Below are 16,162 nucleotides of genomic sequence, written 5' to 3'. Positions count from 1 at the left end.
TAGTCTTACAATAAAAGTGGATTGACCTCACTGACTAAAAGGATATGCAGTCACTCGCACTAAGATTAAAAAATATCTAAATTTGTAACTGATGTTAAAAAAAATATATAAATATATATAGGCCTATATGATCTTTACAATTGTATTAACAATGTATGTTTTGGGACACCGAAATCAAAAATCTAACTTTAAGTACCAGGTGGCAAAGCTCGAGTAAAAGCGAGGGAGGGCTACTTAACAGCGGGGCTGTGACAGAGCTAACTGGATGCTAAGGTAATCAAATGGATCAGAGCTTGTGGCTGTGCTTCCATGACAAAACCCTTTCTGTCAATAAAGGAACCAGGCATTCTAATCTGACCATAACATCGGACTCTCTAGCTCAACAAATGAGGTGGTTGTGGTTAATAACCTCTCTCTTGGCAAAGGATGTGACATATAACGGGCTTCCGGCCAGCGGTACGGCGCTATGGCTTTTCCCATGCCGAGCATCACCCTCTGTCACTGGCCAGCGCGGACACTTTCTCAGGGTTAGTGGAAAATAAATCCAGGGCACGCATGCTTAATGGGAAATGCCACACATTAATACGAATCTCTGATTTAGTCGTGTTTTCCTGTGTTGAGAAACATTTCGTAGGCTACAAGAAGAACAGCAGAGTGTATGAAAATAATTCACCTATTATGTGTGGTTCTAATCTATTTATTTGCTGGAATTTTTGGAAGAGTCATTTCATAAATTAGAATAAAGGATTGTGTTCCAAATATTAGTATCACTTTGATTTCTTTAGTGTCTAGTATTTGATATCAAAAGTCACAGGAGATGGCGCTGTTATTCAAGAATAAAGAAACTGGCTAAAATTGAAGCGTTTACCTATTATGTTAATCTGTAAATATATAACGTGGAACCAAAACACTGATGTGATACAGCTTTGACTACCTGTCACCGACAAACATGAGGTAGGTATTTTGATAGCATTACTGCCAACTCCACAGTGAAACTTACAGTCAAGGAAAGAAGAGTGTCAGCACAATCAACCCATGCTTTATTTAGTCCATTGCATATAAAAAAACTTTTTTTTCATTTGTTATTTTTTTTTTACGTAAAGTTGTATGATCTACAGTGCTATCCAATAGACTGCAATTAACAAGGAATCCATTAAAATAACGTTTTAATTGTCTTGTGAAACTTTCAGACAAATAGGCATTCTAAAGACAACCCAAAAAAATATAATCCTGAAGAATTTTTATTTTTTTAAGTTACAGTTTTGTGTATTCCTTTCATTCCATAAAAATAGAACACATAATGACAAAAGAACCTACTGTTTCCATTGGTCCAGGGCTGTTTAGAATCTACAGTATGCGTGTCAAAATAAGAGTCCTCTTTATAGGACAATGATGCACACCCCCTCCCAAAGCCCTCCCCCCCCCTCCCGAAATCCCCTTATAGATACTGTCCCTCTACTGTCCAGGCAGAACGATGTGAGTGGTGTTGGGTATTGCAAGTAGTATGAGTGTAAAGTGTGGGCCAAGCACGTATGAGTCAACACACTGTCAGTGTTTCAGCCGTAATTAATGCAGCAGTGGCTGAACATGCAGATGTTTCCTCTAAGCCTTGGTGCGCTCTTTAAACCGTGGTCGGGAGGCAGCTTCATACTTCTGTTTCATTCCCCCCCTTCAGTGGTAACAGATCCTGTACAATCTGGCAGGTGCAGGCTAAATCATAAGCAGTCCGTTTAGTGTACTCATCAGGGGTTGGAGGATGGGGTAGCCGGTGGATCGTTGACACCTGCCTGATTGTTTTTTTTGCAGGGGGTAAAGGATTGTGTGGATTCGTCCGATAACAGGTCCAATGCAGCTCTCACACATTTAACTATGAAGCTACGCATCACTCAGGTAGTGTGGGGTCTAGGACTTGCAGCAGACCTGAATCATAACATAACGTTATTTCCTAGTTATATAACAATATAAATCACAACAAGTACCACATTTTTGTTTTTTTCCGATTCTCACAAAATAAATGGTGTTTGGCTGTTAAATAAAAAAAAAAAAAAAGGCAACATTTTCACTCGAGTTCCTCTCCTTGTCACATGCCTCTTCTCCAGTCGACAGGACAACCAAGCCAACTTATAGCCCCTACTGCAGCAAAAAGAGAGGAGGAAAAGGAAAGCAGATACAAAGTAGTCTAGATGGAACAAATGTGTATTTAGTTTAAGGCACAGCCCATGGGCCAAGGAACAGTTTCCTTATTTAAAAAAACAAAACAATTTGGCTTTGCCCCTCTCTCGACTGAGCTAGCTCTCAGGTAAGCAACACATTGATGGATCTTTCCTGTGTGTGTGTTTGTGTGTGTGTGTGGGGGGGGTATATGTGTGTGTGTGTGTGTGTGTTTTACACTGCAGAAACATGTGTAATAAACATTCACTCAACAAGAGTTACAATGCAGCCACACCATCACCAAAAGGGATGATACGAATTGATAATTTACAACAAACAGCATCATGGAAATGACAATGATGATAATAATGTTAATAATAATAACAATAATAATACCTATATAGTATTTACAGCACAATAAATATATGTTTGTAAACAGCAATAAAACCATAACATTGTATTACAGGTAAGAGCATCGGGTGAGCATGAAAAAAAAAAAAACACAAAACTGAACGCAAAAGAATTGGCACAAAATGAATGAAAAAATTAAAACCAAAAGATTAAATAAATATTTTTCGTAAAGACACTTAAAGCACTATTAAAAATAAAGACTTTTATATGATTTACATGTTTGGATGTCTCTGTATGTACATAGAGCGACAATATTTTTGTATAGCTATGGATGATGTGAAGGTACTGTACCATCCTAACATCAAAATGAAAGTTAAAACATCACAGAGATGAAAACAAAAGGAAAGGACTGGTGGCATGGAGTTGTTGAGAAAAGTCTAAAAGTTTACGCGTTGAACAAGGTAAACAAAACGTGTCTAAGTGGTAACATACAGTATCAGTGCATTAAAGTATCTATGTCCCAGGATAAGCGTTCTACTAAGCAACAAAGCTGATTGTCTTGATTTGATGTCAAAAACAAAGACGGCTGTCGAATGCTTATGGTATGAATGGCAAAACCAACCGTAATGGCCACGATAACCGTAATATGAACCAAGACCGTATTGATTTCTCTAGCATAACTGGAACTGTGGTGTGACTCTGTTTCAGGGAAAGAATTGAGGCAGGTTCAGTAGAGAGGGTGAACAGTATTCACAGAAAGGGGGGCCAAAACCTTCTTCGAATCATTGAATAATCGCAAAAGCTTTCATAGCGTTTGTATAAAAAATTCCTTAAAGTCTTTTGAACACAATTATCTGCTTTGTGCACCGCACGCACTACTCAAACCTTTTGCCACAAGGTGCATCTCATATCAACTACGAAGCATTGCATGGTGTCAGGGTGTCTAGGAGAGGAACTGCAGGCAATGAGAATGAAACGTAAAGGCTTTAAACATCAGAACGAATCTGCGTAAAGAAAATATAGCATGACGCAACACGTTGTAGACTGGTCATCTGTGAAAACCCCCTTTAGGTATAAAAAGAACAAAAAACAGAAGGGCGGCTTGAACTCATTCAAACAGGCCAATGCCAGCGAACGGTGATGGGAATATTAATATAAATGCTATTGAATATCGTCAGGAGCCAGTGCAACACTCCTTAATGCACTCCCGATACAATTCAGCCCCGAAAAACATTGAAAAATCACTGTAATCTGGGATGTCGTTCTTTTCTAGCGTAGCGTCTCTGTGTCTCCGTCTGCCTGGCGTCGCTCCTCGACCTCTCGTTGTTGCTCACAGAGGAGAACGCGAGGGGGGAAGCTAGAAAACAAATCTCTGCTTGACATACAGTACCGTATGAAGACAAAGAACGAGGTCTCGGACACTTATTTTTTTCAGTCAGGTTTTCAAGGAAGACTTCCACATCATCAAGAACATACCCTCCAAAAAACAAATCCCAGCATGCTTTGCTACCCCCCAGTGCACTACAGCTTTTCATCCTGGTTTGTCCCCAATCGGATGTTTCTTTTGGCCTCCAAACGGTGTCTCCTAATGTCGCTGAGGGGAAGAAATGGCATCACCATGACACAGACACTCCTTGAGCGCCAGACGGCAGACATCCATGAAACAATGAGGGGCACTTGATAAAACATGAGCACGGCTAACGTCCAGGCAAGGCTAACCGGGAGAGGACGGGGGAGGAGTGTCATGGGGCCACGTGCACAGCACCGCGTGGGAAACTAAATGGCTCGTCCCCATCGTACATTGAGGTGTAACAATGATATGGCCGCACACACACAAACAGTCGCACCCACACACATACACACACACGCAGCGCCATACTACAGTACATACGCGGAAAGGAAAGGAGATTTCCTGAGTGCAAAATAACTTGTTTTAAAAAGTACCGATGGGGCAAAGTAAGTGGGAGCAGTTTAGTTTGGGATGAGGATGGGCAAACAGGCCGAGAGGGAGCAGCACACATTTAGAAAAAATGCAAACATAGATTTAGAAAAAAATTATAATAATAAAAATAAAGGAAAAAACAAAATAAAAACAGGGAAAATAACCCCTCCCCCACCCCTTAAAAAACCTATAAATAATCATCTGTCATTACTAAGAGAAATGGTTCATTCAGCTGCTTTCCATGCGCTGCTATGTATGTGCAGACTTCTCCTCCTCTTCCTCCACCTTCTCTTCCTCCTCCTGATCTGCTACCTCCTCCACCACCACGCCGGTTGGCGAGCAGGGCGTGGGCGTCGCCCCTTCCTCCCCCTCCCCCCCCGTCCCCCTCCTCCTCCTCCCCCACCTCCCCCACCGGTTCGTCCAGGGGGATCTCCGTCGATTCCGAGTCCTGCGTGCAGAGTGTTTTAGAGTCGCTACAGCTGTTCTCCTCCTCGTCTTCCTCGTCTTCCTCCTCCTCCTCCTCCTCCTCCTCCTCCTCCTCCTCCTCCTCCTCCGGCTGGCTGCCACTGTCCTTCTCCGTGTCCGACTCCCCGTCCTCCTCCAGGGTGAGCTCGAACTGGAACTTGTCCCCCCCGGGGGGCCGGCTGCCGTCGTCGGGGTCGTCGGGGGCGGGGGAGGGGCTCTGGGGGATGGTGCTCTGGTACCACTCGCGGTTGTCCTCCAGCGTGTCCAGGATGTCCTGGGCGTCCGGGTGCACCAGGTCGGCCCACGTCTCCCACAGCGGGTGGACGATGTAGTCGATGAAGCCCACCTGCGGACGTGGGGGACGGGGGCTTAGACAGGCCGAGGAGTGGGTGTGTTTGTGTGTCCAAATTACAATAACCTAACCCTAACAATGTTCATTGGTTATGTCAATGTATATATAATTGTGTGCGTATGTGTGTGTGTTTGTGTTGGTGTGTGTGAGTGAGTGAGTGAGCGACTGTGTCTGTATGTGTCTGTGTTTGTGTGACCTGTGCGTGTGCTTGCGTGCGCGCGTGTGTACCTGGCTCTTCTCCACCGAGGCGTTGTGCTTGTCACACATGGGGCTGATCTCCATGCCCCGCTCCCTCTCCCGGTCCCCCTGGCTGAAGAACTCCTCCATGATGCGGTCCGTCCACTGGCGGTACAGCTGCAGGGGCTTGGTGGGGTTGCTCAGGTCCGCACAGTGCACCATGTTCTGGAGTACCTGGACGCACCGACACCAGCGACAAACTCAGTGGCCGCTACGCCCCTTACAACCGCCAGTGAAACAACTGACAGTGACTGTAGCAGTCACTGTATAGCATTCATCTATCTACGATATGTTCCTGTATTAGTAGGAGGGAGAAGGTGGCATTGCATGAGCATACAAAGTAGGGATGTTAATGATTCATTCGTAATCAATTAATCGCTGTTAAGAATTTGAAACAATAGAAAATGTATTCACCGACAATGTAGGTTTTATTTACCACTTCTTAAAAATGGGTTTGGTTTGGTCTGTCTTGTTCGCCTAGAAATAGACAGGCTGACAAGAGCAGCCGTCTCCAGCGAGTGCCGCTTTGTTTTACTATTCGGTTTGTTGAAATGATTTGTGCTTCATGAGTTCATTTTTCAAATAACTAATGCCGATAACAATATAGATAAAACAAGAGAGGAAAAATACAACCATTCTGTTAACGTGTTCAACGATCAGTTAAGGAGAATGCATGACGCAAGTTGTTAAGAGTGTTGGGGCCGGACCTGTATTCGGTCCGAGTAGTTGTCGAGGAGCAGGACACCGGAGCTCGTCACTTTCTTGGTTTCCACCATGGTCTTCAGGTCGGCCAGTAGGTTCATGTGCTTGGACATGTCTGTTGCGAGGACCTGGACAACACAGATCATGCATAAATTAACACCTAAATCAACATCAAACGATATTAAGGACTAGTTAATCACCTTGTCAGTAATTGGTAAAAACTTTCCATTTGTTTAAATGCAATACAAGAATACTCGAAAGGTGGCAGCAAAACCTTTGACCAAATCACTAGCATATCTAGATTTCAACATATGAGCATAGCTGGAAATCACCAAACAATTAGTCACATAGCATTCATTAGCATACCTAGAATTCCCCATACAATTAGTATAGATAGCATAAAACAAGAATTAGCATAGCTAAATTCACAATTCATTAAACCATGACAATATCTAGAAACCGCCAAACCATTAGCATAGCTATAAAAAACAGTAATCAAACCACTGGCTTTGAATTTACCAAACCGTTAGCGTCGCTAGAATTTTCCAAATCATAAGCATTGCCAGAATTCACCAAGAACAGTAATCATATCTAGAATTCAAAGATTTTGAGCATAGCTGAAATGCAACAATTGATTAGCATAGCTAGAATTCACCATAGAACACATCAAATTATTAGTTTAGCTAGAATTCCCAATTTATCAAAACGTTAGAATAACTCAAATTCTCCAAATCATTAGCATAGCTATAAGAAACAGTAACCAAACCACTAGCATCGCTAGAATTTACCAAACTGTTAGAATAGCTAGAATTCACCAAACCCTTAGCATTTCTAGAATTCACCAAGCCCTTAGCATTGCTAGAATTCTACAAACCCTTAGCATAGCTAGAATTCCCCAAACCCTTGGCCTCCAAAGAATTCACCTAACCCTTAGCCTGGCAAGAATTCTCCAAACCCTTAGCATTGCTAGAATTCACCCAACCATTAGCATCCCAAGAATTCACCAAACCCTTTGCATTGCTAGAAGTCACCAAACCATTAGCGACAATTAGCATCTCAAGAATTCACATAATCATTAGCCTAGCTAAACCGTCAGTGGATGCGGTCTGAACTTACAATGTCGATGACCATCTTGCGCAGTGATTGTCGTTGTTTTTTGGTCAGGTTCTGAAAGATGTCACAGTTCTCCTCCTGCAGGAGCTTGAAGCCAACGGCCAGGTGGTGGTTCTCCAGCACCGACGAGTCATTGTACATCAGCGCCAGCTCAGAGTCTGGGGACACGACAGCACACAAGTTACAGACAGGGAGCATTCAAAAGGTACAATCTGCTGAAAACAGAGGATGAGGTAAGATGTTATTTTTTAACCTCATGATCCCACTTTTTTTCATTTATCTTTCAGAAAATTGTTGGTTTGTACACGACACACGGTCAAATTAAAAAAAAATACCGTATTGATGTATTAGCTGCGACGTGAACACAGTTTTGCATCTTTGAACATTTCAATGTTCGTGTAATTAGGCGGGTGGTGGTGATGGAATGACCCCAAATAAAAGTGATGACTTCTAAGGTTATTTTGGCTCAAACCCCTATAATGTACTCAGTGATACCCCTTTTCCAACAACGTGGTTTCAGTGCAGTTCTTGGCTTTTCCACATAAATAATCCTGGCTCCGGGCCAGAAAATCAGGTTCCAACTCAGAACCAACTCTACGCTGGTCCAGAAACAAGAACCAGTGATGTCTAGCACTGGGTTAGCGTGATTTTAACACGTTAATTTTCGCCGTTACTTTTAACGTCCTGACGCGATGCTAGGCAACGTGGTCGTATGCGCTGACGCATTGACGTGGCTCTACTCTAGCCCTAGAGTCTGTGGAAAATCAAGCTGGATCTTAAGGACTTGGCGCGCGGAACCAACAGTGAACCAGCACAGCCCAGCAGCAGCACCGGGTTTGCGTTGGGGGGAAGGGGGTACAAGAGGAGCAGTTGGAAAATAATGTGGTCACATTTGGTTTGTTATGTTCCCATCGATGGAGAGGTTTCCCTTCTCTGGGTCACTTGAAGGTCTACCCAGCTGTATTTAGATTTTCCATTAGGATGCATTAGTCCTGCCCAGGAGAAAGAGGATCCCACTCTGAGGTTGTCTGGAGCTGCCTAACAGGGGTGACTCACGCTGCCTCACTCAGGGAATCCCTCTCCCCTCTGGTGTTAGGGCGACATCGTATTCGATTTTTCCCCCTTGCCATTCCAATTCACGTTGGGTAAGGCTGTTTTCTTATCCAATCATATGTGCAATAGAAAGGAAGAACGTATGAGATGGGTGTCCCAGCAAGGTACAAAACAGTGTTCTGCACATCCGCCTTCTAGTTTTAAACTCATTTCAAATAATTAAATTGCGTCTGATGGGGCAACTTGCTCATGTTTGATATGTAGATGCATTTACTGTTGAACCTAATGATTGAACGATATTTAACTCATTTTAAGGCCTCCCAAACTTTAAGGCCTGCCAAGTGGTACCTAAAATACACCATTCATTGCCTCCATGAACTCCACTGGCTTTAAAACACAAATCAGAGTCCCCTCATTTAAACAATGAAAGAATCTGTCTTTGTGTGGTGCGTATGTCTATGTGTTTCTGCCTCTGTGTGGTTCTGTATGTGTGTGTTCGTATGTATGTGTCTGCCTGTGTCTGCCTGTGTGCCTATGTGTGTGTATGTCTGTGTGCATGTGTGTGTGTGTCTGCATGTGTGTGTATGTGTCTGTGTGTGGCTGCCTGTGTGCATACGTGTGTGTGTATGTCTGTGCGTGGGTGTCTGTGCGCATCTGCATGTGTGTGCACGTGCACAGAGCTGAGACGTGGTGTGACGTGGATGTTAACTCGGGCCGTATTTAGACTCACTGGTGTTGATGAGGAACTGGTTGGAAACACCAGGATGGTCCACGTCGTGAATCGCACTGGCAAAGATGGCAGCTAGGATCTCCAGGTCTGTGAACACAGCCTGGAACGCACATCACAATCACATCAGATGTGTTGCCCCGGTACATTTGCAAGATACTAGGATTTGGTTGACTGAAAAGAATTCCAACTGTACACGGATAATGAGATCAGGGGAAGGCAGAAAGAAGGAGAATGAAATCAATTGATGAAGGAATCCAGTGTGTGCGTGCATGTGTGTGTGTGTGTGTGTGTGTGTGTGTGAGTTTGTGCGTGCATGCGTGACTAAGAGCCATCAATTGATCTTTGAGCTAGCATTTCTTTGAAGCTAGTTGAATTTGGGCGTGGTGTGGATTGTGCTGTGTGTGTGTGTGTGTGTGTGTGTGTGTGTGTGTGTGTGTGTGTGTGTGTGTGTGTGTGTGTGTGTGTGTGTGTGTGTGTGTGTGTGTCTGTGTGTGTCTGTGTGTGTGTGTGTGTGTCTCACCTCGAGGGCGGGGGTGGAGAGCAGCACGTGAGTGGACTGAGTGACGTCAGCAGCGTGGATGTTGTTATGGTAGGCCACATCGCCATGGTAATGGTCTTCTAAGGTCATCAGGTACGTTATAAAGGTGTCAAGTGGAATTTTGAATGTTTTTAACAAGTCTCTCTCCTAGGGATTACAAGAAAGAAAAATAACAAGGAGGTTTATAAATGAGCCCGACTGAAAATAGTATAGCAATAGTCAAATATTAAACCATAAAGTTTGTTGTTCAAGATTCAGATTGTCACCTGGAATATCGTGTGCATCATGACCGTTAGTGGCCGGTTCCCGGAGAACTCTGTGATTTTATACACGTTAAGGCCCCATTTATTCACATCTTCCATTTCCTGGTGAATTGATGCAGAAAAAAATAAATGTGAATGACAATTCCTTTTTATGTTTAGACCTTTCTACCACACCAGCTTTTACTTTCCACATTCAAAACCTGTTGGAAACCCTTTATATCCAAAACACACTCTCGATTAACAGACTGTCCATCGGTAACCTATTCACATTGTTCAACACACAACACATCATACTGTCTACACACAGTCTCAAACCCAACACGCACGTTAGCCAGCTCGTCCTCCGTCTCCGTCTTGACGCCAAAGCGAGGGATGCTGGAGTGGGTGAGGCTGGACGAGTGCTGCAGCTTCTTCACCCCGCTGATCTGGGACATGGGCTTGGTCTTCTTCTCCTTCTCCTTCTGGTTCTGAGGGCAGGGCATCTCCACCTCATGCTGCTTGTCTGTCGGGGAGAGACGGCCAGACCACAGCACACACTTGGTTGAGCGAAGGAGGGCTTTGCTCCCCGTTATGGAGACACAAAATAAATGGTGTTTGATTTATTTTATATTGTTTATTTATTGACACTTTTTTGAGCACCTTAATTCATCAAAACATAGTTTGTGGTTAGCTACTGTCAACCATACATTGGTATTTTTTCTTTTTTTATAAAATATAAATACTTGCACAGGCCCTGTGTCTGCGTGTGAATGGAGTCTGTTGAGAAAATGTGTGTTTGGATTGAGACCCCGGTGTGCCGGCCCCACTCACCCAGGAAGGTACTGGAGATGAACTCAGACACCTGGTTACCAGAACGGCTCATTTCTGAGAGGTGACTGAGCTCCCTGTTCAGCATCCTCTTGAACTGAAAGAGACAAGCAAATAGACACACGCACGCACATACAGGCAAACACACACACGGACACACACACACACACACGCGCGCATACGCACACAGACGGACAAAAACACAAAGAGACGAGGGTTATTCATCTGACCAGTTTTGCAGGGATTGGCTGTACGTAAGAGGAACTTTTGCATGCAACAAAGTAGGAATACAGATGAACACACAAAGAGAATTAGAGAGGGCATTGTGTCCTTATGAATGATGTATTCAGGATTTCTTTATTTTTTAATGAATATGGTTCAGTGGCGCAAAGATTTGATTACTTTCATTTACACATGATAAACCCAGTGAAACAAATGATGCAAATTGAGGAAATAATTGAAATGAAATGTACAATGGAAACGTAATAGAAGGGCACTGCGTAGACCACAGGATCAGGGACGCAGCTGTGGGGCTGAGCGTGGCAGCAGAGCCAGAGGGGCCTGGAATAGAGGTAACCACCTGGGTTCGGTGACGCTACGGGACGGCAATGTCAAAATGAAGCCCGTATCATTCAGATAATGATGTACTTTTCAAATATATATAGGCACATATATCATTAAAATGATTATAGTAAAATGGTACATTGGTATGGGTAGTTACATTACTTTTTATTTGATTGCTCACAAAACAAACCTGTAGACATTGGATTGGTTTTAATACATTTCCCATGAGTCAACTTTTACTCTCTCTCTCTGTCTCTCTTGAACCCCCCCGCTCTCTTATCCTGGTCTTAATTAGAGTGGCTTGCTCCAAATTTAGCCCCATGCTTTGATTTGATGGCCAAACTGATTGACATGGCGAAAAGATTGCTTGAAATCAGACATTTCCCCAAGTGATTGCGCAGCAAGATAATTGCATATGCGATTGCAAAAAAAAAAAGCCCTTAAACAAAGACAATGGACCCTCTGGTTTCCTAACATATTGTGTATGTGAATGGAATGATTCTATAGAACATTATTGATCCCTTAAATTATACAATTATGACAGAGGGCAGAGTGCTTAATGCATAATTGAGTCTAGTGCTTTAAACTGGACATATATTAGCCCAAAATATGTCCTCTTAAAAATAATTAAAACCAATAATATATAGAAACGTGAAGACTCTCGTTGTATTGACAAGCACTATAGTCAGATAAAAAAACAAACATATTTACTTTATTCAATGAGGTTATATTTGCATTATCCAATCCAAAACTGTATTGAAACAAAAGATTGCATAATTTCACAGAAGCTTAGTAGATACCATCCTTCCTGGTACGTTTAGTCCCACAGACGTCATCCTACCACCATAACATTGGCACTAAAATCACCTAGCAAAACAGCTTATAAAAATGTATTGGACCTGATGTGCATCGGACATCTGTAAAAATGGATTATCCTTGTCTTGAAAAATTATAGGATATGATTGACATTTAATCGAAAAAAACTAATGGTGGGTGACTTTAACATAGCGTTTCTATATCTTTACTCTTACCTTTATATAGCCCCATGAGACAGAGAGCAGGTAGTTGGCTTCAGGCATTTTGACAAATCGAAAAGAGACCAAAAAGAAAAACCAGTTGAAACGACTGAGAGCTCGCGATGAAAAAGCACACGGAGGTTGGTGGTTCCAGTCGAACCCACTCGCTGTGGGTCTGTTCTGACGAGTCCAACCCAGTCGTCGAGAATCTGCGAATAATGCCTCACATTTCTAAACCGTGGATGTCCAAAAGAAAACCGCTCGTATTCCGGGACGTGCCGAGCGAGCAGTGTTCAGGGAGAAAAGTAGGGCTCCCTGCAGATCCAACCAGAGCGCATCGTGACCAAAACCACCCCCCCCGCCCCCCAAAAAATCATACACACTGGCACGCTTCTTACACACACACACACACACACATGCACACAAAGCACAACATGCACTGACACGCGCGCAGCACTCCCATACAGAGACACGCTGCTGAGGAGGTGAATAATTGATGGAGGTGTGGATGCCTGGTTGACGCTAAAGCAACAGGGCGGCAAGATTCCTCTGTCAACAGCTTCCAAACCAGGCGGGCGTCCTGACTGGCTGCCTCCCTCCACGTCTGACATAAGCTTCCCATGTGAAGAACATTGCCTGGTTTTTCCCTTTTTCTCTACACTACGTCGCTCAACACTAGCAAATCAGGGCACAGAGTAGGGGGGAGCGGTGAGATCATCGTGGATCCGGATTGGCTGGGAGTGGAAGAGCGTTGAGGTCATCTTCTGTCTGATCGAGGGTAGAGGGTACCGTGGAAACTTAGCACAACTCCTCTGGGATCCTCTGGATCTGGTGTGTGCATAGTACATGCGATTCTTTTTTACCGGTATTACACAAGAGGAAGGGAGATGTATCAGACTCGAGGCAATATCATATTCGAGGTCGTGCTGTTGTACTGAATATCAGCACGACTGGGCCGGTGGCCTTGTACCTACAACTGAATCACAGCCCTGCTGATATTCAGTAGAACAGCACGACCTCGACTGGGATATTGCTTTTATACCCCAGTTCTACAAGCGTCCATTTATTAGTTAACAGCAATAAGCGGTCACAGATTATGATTGGTTTGTTTAATCATTTATTTGGCTCAGCTAACAACAAATAGTTCCACAACTGGAATGGGACCGGCATGTTGCCAAGCAACATAAACATTTTCCTGCACACTAACTTGCTTATTTGTTTAGGTCTACACATTACCGCAGGACAGCTACTTTGTATCTTGTACATTTATCTGTATGTTTCAATCATTGTGCAATGTGTATCGTTAATGTAATAAAACAGCCATTATAAATACCCCGACAGTGGAGTGATACATGTATATTTCAAAGTCCCTGGGCTGTTATACTCTATAATCGGCACACTCATGCAATGCCTCTTGTCCAATGAAATGACCTGGTCGGAACAAACTGTTCATGCTTACGTGTGCATGCTGAACGTGCTTACGTGTGTGCCTGTGAGCGCGTGAGAGTATCTGTGTGTACCAACTGACCTACAGCGGGAGAAGATGCTCAGAGCAGGTGACCTCACTCCTTTGTGAAGCAGCATTCCCACATAACGCTAGATTTCTCCCATCAGGGTGAGTCACGTCGACATCACCGGGGCGAGGATGAGCGATGTGCTCAACAATTAAAACGCGCTAAGCAGAGAGGGGGAATCAAAGACGGTACCAGCAGAGACGTCTGATGTTAGCCACCAGCGCACGCCAAGGGTAGGGCATTGTGCGAGTCTCCCGCGGGCCTCTGTGTACAGAGAGGTGTATTGAATGGGGTCTCAAGCTGTCTCTGCTTACTTTACACCTTACCTCTACAGAGGACGCTGCCGCTGGAGGCAATTTGCAGCTAGACGGGAGCAGTGGCTGAAGCAGATGTGACCGCACGCACGGACACACGCACGCACACACACACACACACATGCTCGCCTACACACACACACACACAAACACACCAGCACCGCGGCACATACACTTTCAGAATTATCCACACTTTCAGAATATCTCCAGCACCACACACAAAACACACACACACACACACACACGCAGGCACACACACACGCACACAACGACAAGTGCAATCACACGCACAGACACAGAGGAGCCATCGATAAATCATGAGAGGTGCAAACACCATCATTTGGTACGGATCAGAAAGAGTCACACTAGGGATAGCTGTGACTTCTATGTTGTTGTTTTTGGTGCGAGGCGTATCCAAAAATATCCATTCCCTGCTGTATATAGCACTCTCCATGCATTCTGTTCCCGTTGCTTCTTCTCACTTGCCCACATGTATTGTTGGTGGCAGAGGGCTACTGCTCAGACGGCCGCTCGGCGTGGCTTACGTCACTGACACGGTGGTTTGTTCCGCTGCCCGGCCATTGTCATAAAGGTAAGGAGGGAGCGACCGCCGCCTTTAAACCAAATCCCTCTGCATTTGTGATGGAGCTCGAAACCGGTGCTTTGTGATGTCACCTTTTGCTGTAGCCCGTACTTTGAGGTTAGACTGCCGGCCATCTTTTATTTTGGGCCGGAGCAGGCACTCTGTACACTTTGAGGGGCGCACACTAACAATGAAACATTAGTGTAGAGTTGAAGTGGCACAAGACCTGCCAAGACCATGACACCTAACCACAGGGCCTTAACACAGCAATGATGATACTATTACTACTACTGTGGGCTAAGAGGAATATATCAATTTATATTTAGTGTGTTTATCCGGTGCCGGATGTATTGTATTGCATTGTATAGTGTATTGTGAGTGTGTATGTGCTACACTCTTTGTGTAGTTATATCAGTGTCTTGTAATCCTGTGTGGGATGGGCCACTTGTGGCGCATTACACGAAAATAAACATCATCAAACATCAAACTACTACTACCCCCTATAATAGTGTTAGTTATAATATTAGAATAAGAACTTAAAGGTATGATAGCTCTTTGGATCGATATTGCTGCAGGGTAAATTCTGGGGACTGACTTAATAATACATAAGGAATAAAGGGTGAATTGAGCTCAACAGGAGGCCTGTGGACACAGCTACCAGAGGAGGCCCAGCTAAGGCGGCTACGTAGCAATATTGTGTTTTCGAGGGGCCATTGTATGCACACGTATACATATGCGCATGTGCGCATGGCGTGTGTGTTGTTGGAGTGAGAAGGGAGGTTTTTTTTTTTTTTCTCTTGCTAGGCCCGTGGTTGTTGCCATGACAACCGGAGACAGCCGCGCTCTGTGAGCAACGGTGAGACACCGCATATTTACACCCTTGCGTTCTCGAGACCTTTTTCTTCAAAAAAACACCCGGTCAAAATACAAAAAGGAAATATGAAGTGTGACGCGGACATCTTTGAGATGAGGTTGTGTGCGTGGCGCGCGTGTTCCTTTGTCCTGGCTTGTCTTACCCACAGCGTATCTCCCCCCCCCCCCCCGCCCCTCCCCCTATTGTGACATCACGGTGTGTGACATCACCAGAGCCCAGAGCTGATCGGCATGCAGAGCACCATGGCAGGGCCCCACCAACCACCCACCACCACCACCACCACCACCTCCTCCTCTCAGTAAAAAGGGAACTGGGCATGCTCACTGCATAGCTCTGTGCCTGCATGACAATGCTTCTGCTCTGCCTTACGCACAAAGAGAAAACAACACATGCACCTTGATGCGTGCCCCCTTGGCTGACTGTAGAAACAGTACACGTTACAACAGCGAGACACCACACCTCATGACCGGGACACGTTCACATCATGCCACCAGGGCCAGCATTGCATCTTAGCATTGCATGCTAGCGAGCAGGGAGGGGAATAAACCTGTGGGGGGAATCTAGAGCCTAACAGTTTTGGATGGTAAAGAAAT

At 44.5% G+C, this 16,162-nt stretch overlaps 1 protein-coding gene across 3 annotated transcripts in view; it reads right to left on the bottom strand.

Moving 5' to 3' along the window:
• Positions 1-1,019: 1,019 nt before the first annotated feature.
• Positions 1,020-16,162, bottom strand: part of pde4d (phosphodiesterase 4D, cAMP-specific) — a 52,782-nt gene continuing 37,639 nt past the window's right edge. For all 3 annotated transcript variants that reach the window (XM_030357715.1, XM_030357714.1, XM_030357716.1), the window contains exons 7-15: positions 10,708-10,801; positions 10,224-10,399; positions 9,901-9,999; positions 9,617-9,781; positions 9,097-9,196; positions 7,317-7,471; positions 6,206-6,328; positions 5,490-5,672; positions 1,020-5,255 (exon numbers count right to left, since the gene is read on the bottom strand). In XM_030357715.1, the coding sequence (XP_030213575.1) occupies positions 4,632-5,255; positions 5,490-5,672; positions 6,206-6,328; positions 7,317-7,471; positions 9,097-9,196; positions 9,617-9,781; positions 9,901-9,999; positions 10,224-10,399; positions 10,708-10,801 (1,719 nt within the window). In that variant the 3' untranslated portion in view covers positions 1,020-4,631. The remainder of the gene's footprint in view (positions 5,256-5,489; positions 5,673-6,205; positions 6,329-7,316; positions 7,472-9,096; positions 9,197-9,616; positions 9,782-9,900; positions 10,000-10,223; positions 10,400-10,707; positions 10,802-16,162) is intronic.

This window comes from Gadus morhua, chromosome 6 (assembly GCF_902167405.1).
Source record: "Gadus morhua chromosome 6, gadMor3.0, whole genome shotgun sequence".
NCBI classification, from domain to species: Eukaryota; Metazoa; Chordata; class Actinopteri; order Gadiformes; family Gadidae; genus Gadus; species Gadus morhua.
Note: the sequence above shows the minus strand (reverse complement) of the source record. Positions and strands in the feature narration are given on the sequence as shown.